Source organism: Phoenix dactylifera, chromosome 14, assembly GCF_009389715.1.
Source record: "Phoenix dactylifera cultivar Barhee BC4 chromosome 14, palm_55x_up_171113_PBpolish2nd_filt_p, whole genome shotgun sequence".
NCBI classification, from domain to species: Eukaryota; Viridiplantae; Streptophyta; class Magnoliopsida; order Arecales; family Arecaceae; genus Phoenix; species Phoenix dactylifera.
The window spans coordinates 5,985,103-5,993,664 of record NC_052405.1 but is presented as its reverse complement, the minus strand read 5'-3'; the positions used below and the strand labels follow the sequence as shown (position 1 = coordinate 5,993,664).

Genomic DNA, 8,562 nt, shown 5'->3' with positions numbered 1-8,562 from the left:
ATTCTAAAAAAAATTTCATCATTACTCTATTTCTGGAAGTCAAAAAAATCTCACTATTAACCCCCCTCCCCCCGCCCCCCAAAAAAAAAGAAAATTATGTCGTTATATTATAAGTACTATTTTTTGATTGTGAAAGAAAACCAATAGTACAGAGAATTCAAATATCAAGCATCTTGGTTTCAATAGTATGGACCTTTTTGATATTATTATTTCTTATTAGAATAGAAATAGTTACTTTTATTTATTTTTTTCTTTTCTGCAATTCGATTAGGAATAGGAAATGGTTGCTATCTTGATGCTCATTATTGATTATTTTTATAAAAAAAGGAAAAAAAGGATGAGCGACGTTTGACATGAGAACGGCCGTTGTGTAACCTTAACAGGCTGACAGAAAGTTTGCCCGGCGTGGATAACGGTAACGGCAACCGGTCGGGCCAGGATTGACCGTAGCTTAAATGATTGCATGGGGGTTTTGACCCGGGTTAAATCCCTGCCCATCCCCGGTCCGACGACTGTACGACGCCCAGCGCTGGCAGCTAGACGGCTTGCCCCCTCGCCCCCCAGCTCTCGTGCTTTGCTCACAGGAAACTCTCCTCTCTTTCCCTCCCAAAAGGAAAAGCCGAGCGAGCGAGCGAGAGAGAGAGATAAGGAGGAGGCGGTGGATAAATTGAGGCAATTCGGAGGCGTTTAAGAGCGACCGGAGAGAATTCCAGGGCTTGTGTGAATAGTTCGAAGCGATTTCTTGAAGTTAGTGCTGTGTTTCGGCTTCGATCTTGGTGGATTTGGGGGTTCTGGAGGCGGGTCGGATTTGGATTTGAGGCTTTGATCTGGGGATTTGGGTGGATCGGTGGTGGATGAGAGATCTGGGGGTAGGCGGAGGTTTTGGATGGCGTCGTCGGAGGTGTCGGCCGTGAAAGGGAGTAATGGGAGCTTCTCGTCCGGGTGCAGCGAGTTTAACGAGGACGGCGCTGGAGGCGGTGTGGCGGAGGCCGGCCGGGGGTTCGCAGCGGTACCGGCGGCCGGGAAAGGTGGGGAACAGGCCGGATCTCCGGAGGTGGCCGGAGGAAGCTGGGGGTTGGTGCTCGTCTGGGCTTTTGTACTGATTCTTGGCTTGGTTTTTGTTTCAGATTCGGAGGACGCGCTGTATACCGAACTCTGGCTTGCGTGCGCCGGGCCTCTGGTGACGGTTCCCCGCGCGGGGGAGAGGGTCTTCTACTTCCCCCAGGGGCATATAGAACAAGTAAGCCTTTTCAACTCTTGAAGAAGTTCTTTTCCTCTCGAATTTCTCGATTTCCCTCTCCAAATTGAGGATTTTACGGTTTTTCCTCTCGTCCTGGTGCGACTCGTCTACTTGATTTTGTTCCGTAGAGTGTTTTTTTCCCCCCAAAATTCTCTCAAATCTGAGATTTTGCTGTTTTTGTTTTCGGTGATCTAGGTGGAGGCTTCGACGAATCAAGTGGCGGAACAGCAGATGCCCGTCTACAACCTTCCGTCCAAGATCCTTTGCCGGGTGATCAACGTGCAGTTGAAGGTATTCCCTTCAAAGTTCTCGCTTTAAGAAAATTTTTGGTTTTTTAACTTCACGTCATTATCGCATGGTTCCTCTCATTTAATAGGCCGAGCCGGACACAGATGAGGTGTTTGCCCAAGTGACTTTGCTCCCCGAGAAGGTACTGCTTCGGAAAAGTTCAAGTGCCCTCTCTCTTTACTTTTGAGTTGCCTATTGGTGAATTTTTGAGAAGAAACTAAGTGATTTTCGCGTTTTTTTCCATTAATATATGGTATCAGCAAGATGAGAACGCTGTGGAGAAAGAGACGCTCCCACCCACACCGCCCCGGCCTCATGTTCACTCTTTCTGTAAGACGCTTACAGCATCGGATACGAGCACCCACGGTGGGTTCTCGGTGCTGAGAAGGCACGCCGACGAGTGCCTCCCTCCCCTGGTACAGGTTTCTATCCTCGTTGCTTTTATTATGCTGGATTTCAGCTACTTATGGATGGAGGTTTTGGATTTTGGAGGGTGGGGGTGCTTATTTAGATTCTTGTTCCTATGATCAGGATATGTGCCGGCAGCCACCATCTCAAGAGCTGGCAGCAAAGGATTTGCATGGGGTCGAGTGGCGCTTCCGTCACATCTTTCGTGGTAATCCATGCTAGTACTTTATTATTGATCTCAATGTCCTGTGAAAGATGGAATTTCTTCAATCGTGTACTGTTCCTAAGGCAGCTTAGCAATCCTTATGGATTATTGCAAGGCTATGGTCATACACTTTGCAATTTTGTTCCTTTTTTATGAATCACTGGTGATTTCTTCCAATCGTTCTGTGCAATGTTTTGTTTTCTGTGGGCTTCACCAGTCTAGTGGTACCGTTCTTGCTTGGTACTTTGTTGTAGAGATTGAGTCGAGCTAATTAATGATCTAATGCTAAATTTGTGCATGGGACAATCATCTAGCTTCCTTTCAAGTGACATTTGATGATGATAATGCATTATGAATCCTCTCCAAGTGTTTTATGCTAGATCCACTAAGTGCCATAGATTGGTGGTATGCTGATTTTGCTTTATTTTCGGAACCTCTCACCTGATACTGAAGTAATTTCTTCATGGACGTGATGGTTCTCTATTCTGCATAAATATGTTTGTTGTTAGCATTAAGGGATTGTACTTGACACCATGAGCATAGATGCATTTAGATGCACATGTTGTGATCCGCTCATTGGATTTTGAAACTCTAGGTCAACCAAGGAGACACTTGCTTCAGAGTGGTTGGAGTGTTTTTGTTAGTTCCAAAAGGCTTGTTGCTGGGGATGCTTTTATTTTCCTAAGGTCTGTAATCTCCACTGCATCTGGTCTTGTGCTAATATTAGCTTCCTTTTTCATGCATGACACCAAGTGTTTTGTGGCTGTTAGAGGTGAGAATGGTGAACTACGTGTTGGAGTGAGACGTGCATTGAGACAGCAAACAAATATTCCGTCTTCAGTCATATCCAGTCACAGTATGCACCTTGGTATCCTTGCAACTGCATGGCATGCTGTCAACACAGGGACTATGTTCACAGTCTACTACAAACCAAGGTCTGTGATTGATGCTCTGTAGTTCACGCGTAATGACATATGAAAAAGATAGCAAGCCTGTTGTATCTATGCCTTTCTTTTAAGGACTGAAAGTACTTGTACAGGGCAGGGTTCACATGGCTTGTGCCAGGCATTTTTATTCATAATGGTTTATTAATTTTGAGTTGATTTTTTTAACAGGACAAGCCCTTCTGAATTCATTGTTCCATATAATCAATATATGGAGTCCCTCAAGAGCAACCATTCCATAGGTATGAGATTCAAAATGAGATTTGAAGGTGAAGAAACCCCAGAGCAGAGGTATTAGCAGTTTTCCCTCCCCTGTCAATTAAGGCAAATGATTTCTACCAATCCCAAGCCCAATTAGTTACGGAAATTATACATCTTCTCATCTGTGGCCCTTGAACTTATGTCAGGTTCACTGGAACAATAGTTGGCATAGGAGATGCTGATCCAAACAGGTGGCCTGGATCAAAATGGAGATGTCTTAAGGTAACATCACTCAAATTTTATCTCTTCTTTCAGTTTTTCTCCTCAATATAGTTGGCATCTGGGTTTTCTGTTTTAGGTGCGATGGGATGAGACCTCTTCAGTTCCTCGTCCAGAGAGAGTTTCTCCTTGGAAAATTGAACCTGCTTTGTCTCCTCCGATGAACCCCCCGCCGGTGCCTAGACCCAAGAGGCCCCGATCGAATGTTATGCCATGCTCACCTGATTCATCAATTCTTACGAAAGAAGGTATTGTCTCGATATCTAGGTCAAAGGGTTTCAGATATCTCGATCTCTTTCATGCTGAGTTCAGCTTTGACATTGTTTTTGTCAGCTGCTTCTAAAGTCAATGTAGACCCTTCACATTCACATGGAACTACAAGGGTCTTGCAAGGTCAAGAACTGATGACCTTGAGAAGCAGTTTTGCGGATGATAAAGAGTCCGAAAATGCACAGAAGCCCATTATGTGGTCTTCGTCGCATGATGAAGAGAAAACTGATGCTTCTGTGCAGAGAAGATTGGGATCAGAAAAAAGGTGGATGCAAATGGTGCGGCCTGAACCAACTTATGCGGATCTGCTGTCAGGATATCGGCCTCATGATTCGCATGGATTTAGCTCAACATTATTCGAACAGAATCCTGGAGAAGCATATCTCTTGAAGAATCACTTTCAAGACACAGAAGGCAGGCACAACATGCTTCCGGGCCAATGGTCTTTAATGCCTCCAAATTCTTCTTTTGCTTCACATGAGCTTAACTTCAAGATTACTGCACAACCTGGCGAGCATTCTTATCAGAAAGCTGGAAGTATGAGGTGTGCCGGGAAGGTAGGCTATTCTGCATTGCAGGGACTAGGAATTGAACAACACTCTCCAAACTGGTTGACGCATTTGCTGCCAACTTCACGAATGGAGAACCCCTCACAGTCAAGGGCGGTGAAGCCTCAATCCTTGATTGCATCACAAAATGACAAAAAACCCAAAGCCGGTGGCAACTGTAAGCTCTTCGGATTTCATCTTAACAGCAACACGACAGCATCTGACGTAGTAGCATCACAACAAATGAATGCTTCAACCCATGAGCCAGAGGCACACAGTTATGCGGCTGCATCATTAAAGCAGCCACAGGCTATAGAGGCTGACAAACATTCTGAACCAGCAAAAGTTATGAAGTCAGCTGATCCTACTCCAGTAGGCAGCGAGCCAGAGAGAAATCTTCAGCCTTGCCCGCAGACTTCTAAAGACTTGCAGAGAAAACAAAATGGTTCAACAAGAAGTTGCACAAAGGTGCTCTTTTTTTCTCTGCTGTCATTTGTTATGCATGCTTGTTGGGTTTGTGGTTTCTTTTAGTTTCACTGCTATATCCCTTCGTTGCTGTTTGATTAAGTATTAGTTAAATTGATTGCACCTGCAATTCAGAAAATTTCACATTGTGACTCTAGAATTGCTAGCATTTTTGTAATATGTCTCAATAGTTAAATGCTACTTCTGATAAATTGAAATTCTCAGTTTTCAAGGCAGAACTGATTCTGACCAGCTTTGTATTGCTTTTGTTGATTATTTTGAGCAATTTTGCCGAAGCAAATTTTGATTTGACCATAAATGACTGTTTTAAGTGGAACAACTCATGACCAAAAAATTATCCTTTTAGTAGTCAAAATCCTTGAATGCGTTGTGGCCAGTTTCATCTGAAATAGGCATGTTTAGTAACTTGCTGTTTTGAAGGCTTAACTGATTCTGACCAGCTTTGAATTGCTTTTGTTGGTTATTTTGAGCAATTTTTGCGAAGCAAACTTTGATTTAACCCTAAATGGCTGCTTACTGAAACAACTTTGCAAATTTGGCCAGCTCATGACCAAAAAAATATATATATTTTCAGTAGTCAAAATCCTTTAATGCGTTTTGGCCGATAGTGGAAAAGGTATTGTTGTGACTATGTTTTTTCTTTCATTCTTCCTCCTTTCTCCCTACTTGTTGACATCCAATTGAACGTCATATGTGTATAACCATGTAATCTGAAATTCATGCTAGAAGGTATTGCTGTGACTGTTTTTTACTTTTGTTCTTCCTTCTCCCTACTCGTTGACATCCCATAGAATGTCCGATGAATTGTGTATAACCATGTAATTTAAAATTCATGCTAACTTTGAGCTTCACTGTATAGACTGAACTGTTGGGGCGAGCAAAGCTTGTGACAATTGTATTTTTGTTTCAGGTGCATAAGCAAGGAATTGCTCTTGGAAGATCTGTGGACCTTACAAAGTTCAATAGCTACCATGAACTGTTAGCCGAGTTAGATCACATGTTTGAATTTGAGGGTGAATTGATGGCTCCCAACAAAAATTGGCTGGTTGTGTATACTGATAATGAAGGTGATATGATGCTTGTTGGAGATGATCCTTGGCAGTAAGTACTTATGCTCCATTACTGTTCTTAGCTTTGTCTGTGCATTTGCTGTAAATTTGCCTATTGAGTTGACTTACATTTTGGTGTGCAAACAGTGAATTCTGCAGCATGGTTCGTAAAATTTTCATCTACACGCGTGAGGAGGTCCAGAGGATGAATCCTGGAACGCTGAGCTCCAGAGTTGAAGAGAGCCCAGCTTCTTCCGAGGAAAGAGCAGCTGCTAAAGGAAGAAAGGGTCTGGTTCCTAAATCTTCAGCTCATCCAGAGACCTGCTAGCTCTAGAATTGGCACGGTGAGTGGCTTTGCTTCTCTGAATGCATAGAGTGACTGCTTTAGTAGCTCTCTTTTTCACTAGAGGTCATCAATGCAGAGCTATATTGATAGCTAAACATCTACCAAAACAGAGCCATGATTTTGTATCATCTCTGCTTATCTAAATAAGCGTCCTTGCTTGAGTTCCCTTTTTGAGGAATTGGTGGGTCAGAGATAAGTTGCTTTTGTTTTAGTTATGATATATAAATTGGTGCTGGCAGGCTATCCTATTTGTAGATTTTTTTTTTCCAAAAATTCCATTACAGATTATTCTCTATTCATGAGGATCATGATGTTAAGTACATGGGAACAGATGGTTCTGTTCCTTGAATATGGTGCATTCTAATCTGTTTTCATTTAGAAAATATTGAAAGAAGGAATTCATCTTGTCCGCCTGTGGTCTTATGCAGGTCTTTTTGATGGAGGAAAGGCCATGGTTGGGACCAACGTTTGATAGGCGGGGCCAGGCTGGGGGGTATTGGAGTATAGGTTGTGAATGGTAAGACCCATCTTATTGCCATTGGTGGCACTTGCTCTGGAGGCTGGGGCAAGGGAACTGCTTTAATTACTACAGTTTTGGTTGTATTGTGATTTTTGCTCACAAAATTTGTCTGTGCCTCTTATCACATGTATATCCTGAAGAAAGGCGAGGGAGACCTTGCTCTTCCACAACATTTGTAAATATCTGTTCTCAGCCTATCATATTATCAATGTTAAGTCATCCCAAGCTGGCTTTTTTTACCTCATTTGAGCCATGCAGTGTCACTTGAGCTTTTGTTATTGGTGAACCTGGTAACATATTTTGAGCTCTGACCTGTTCAAGCACATTGTGGTGAACTGGTGTAAAATCATATATAGCTGCGCTCTATTGATAAATCATGCCATTTAACTGAAAATTTTATCATGGAGCCATTTGTACAGTAATTTTAGAAAGCTTAGAATGCTTGACCATGGGGACTCATTATGATCAGCTATTAGCCAATTCTTATATCTCTACTAGTCAAATTGTCTACAGTTTGGGAGCCTGATGTTTTTGTGAGGTCAGGTCACCACTTGCAGGATACAAAGCTATGCATATCGGGAGACTTCAAAATACAGGCTTAAGGAGATGATGTGCATATTTCTGTACATTTCCAATAATTATGAAGTATTAGGTCTGTTCTGTTGCTTGTTGAACTTGTTATGTTACCAAACCAATGAAAACTAATTTAGGCAACCCTCTATGCATTTTCTCCCCTTGCTATGTCTTGTATCCCAGTATTACTCTTGTTCTATTTAATTGGAGGGCAAAGAACTATGGTGATGGATGGAGGTTTAACGAGGAGAGGTTTGATAAGAGAGATCGGTAGGTGTGGAGTAGGGTGCAGAGATTCAAGAAGTGGAGCTTGATGGCTTCTGAAAGTGTTTCGTGTGGTTGGCTGTTGGATTATGTTTGTGATGGCTGTATTGACTCTTATGAGATCAGGTCTTTCTGGGTGGGTTTTTACTAGAATGATAGAACTCCTGTGATGCTACTTCCGGACATCCCAAAGACAGGTGAAAGTTTGGCAGGTTCATGTTCCCATTAGGTTTGATATGGTCTTTCTGAATCTATTTTTTACCATTTGTAACTGCAGAACGGTAAACTTGGAATAAATATGTTTTCTGAGATGATTACGTCTCTTGTTGCAGGATCTGTATTCTACTGTCCATCATCGCAGCTCTGTGATTAAGGTGGATGGATAGCTTCATGTGAAAGCTGGGATCAAATCAATCATGCACGGATGTTTGGGATAGGCAGATTGTTGCTGTCTGCCTCCGCTGTAAAATAGATTTTTCTTACGGTCTTACCTCATTTCAGTATGTGGAATTTTTTGATAAAAAGTTATGCCAGCTTTTTCCCTCATCTATGAAAGTTGTCACGGTGACCTAATTCGAATCAGAAATTATTCAGGTGACCATTTTTCAGTTTGGTGGAAGCCACCATCATGTTCAGCTTTCAGAAAGTATGATATTAGTAATCTGCTGAGCTTCTTGTGTCCGTTGGAAGTGCATAAACTCCAGCGACATAATCTTCTTTCAGAGATTTTAGTAACATAGGCCTTTGGTTAAAGCATATTCTGGCCAAGAACCTATGCCTGACTTTTCTAATCAGTAGGATTCCACCATTTTGCTGATGCTTCCATGATGCTATCACCTTTGAATACTACCAATTTGCAGGTCTTTGTAATGGTGATTGTGAGAACAGATGGTTTTAGCTGTCTAAACTTTGCCGACCAAAGATTCATGGTATCAGGTGCC

The 8,562-nt window shown here is 42.4% G+C and overlaps 1 protein-coding gene across 3 annotated transcripts; it reads left to right on the top strand.

The window, feature by feature from the left end:
* The first annotated feature begins 506 nt into the window (after positions 1 to 506).
* LOC103708057 (auxin response factor 23-like) lies at positions 507 to 8,169 on the top strand. Of its 3 annotated transcripts, XR_003385905.2 has the most exons (16): positions 508 to 1,028; positions 1,128 to 1,240; positions 1,436 to 1,531; positions 1,617 to 1,670; positions 1,789 to 1,944; positions 2,060 to 2,144; positions 2,737 to 2,827; positions 2,912 to 3,076; positions 3,257 to 3,376; positions 3,493 to 3,568; positions 3,645 to 3,813; positions 3,899 to 4,851; positions 5,780 to 5,970; positions 6,066 to 6,262; positions 6,693 to 7,850; positions 7,954 to 8,169. XR_003385905.2 is itself a non-coding variant. In XM_008792818.4 (15 exons), the coding sequence occupies exons 1-14, from the start codon at positions 887 to 889 to the stop codon at positions 6,244 to 6,246; spliced, it is 2,580 nt and encodes an 859-aa protein (XP_008791040.1). In that variant the 5' UTR covers positions 507 to 886; the 3' UTR covers positions 6,247 to 6,262; positions 6,693 to 8,169. The 3 variants fall into 3 exon arrangements, 2 of the variants coding, with proteins under 2 accessions (XP_008791040.1, XP_008791039.1); XM_008792818.4 differs by having other exon boundaries at positions 507 to 1,028; positions 3,911 to 4,851; positions 6,693 to 8,169; XM_008792817.4 differs by having other exon boundaries at positions 6,693 to 8,169.
* The last annotated feature ends 393 nt before the right edge of the window (positions 8,170 to 8,562 follow it).

What these genes read in the sequence shown, in the direction of transcription:
- LOC103708057 (XM_008792817.4), top strand. Translation starts at nt 887, where the DNA reads ATGGCGTCGTCGGAGGTGTCGGCCGTGAAAGGGAGTAATGGGAGCTTC. An exon ending in TGATCAACGTGCAGTTGAAG is followed by an intron (nt 1,532 to 1,616) that starts GTATTCCCTTCA and finishes CTCATTTAATAG; the next exon opens with GCCGAGCCGGACACAGATGA. An exon ending in CAAAATGGAGATGTCTTAAG is followed by an intron (nt 3,569 to 3,644) that starts GTAACATCACTC and finishes TTTCTGTTTTAG; the next exon opens with GTGCGATGGGATGAGACCTC.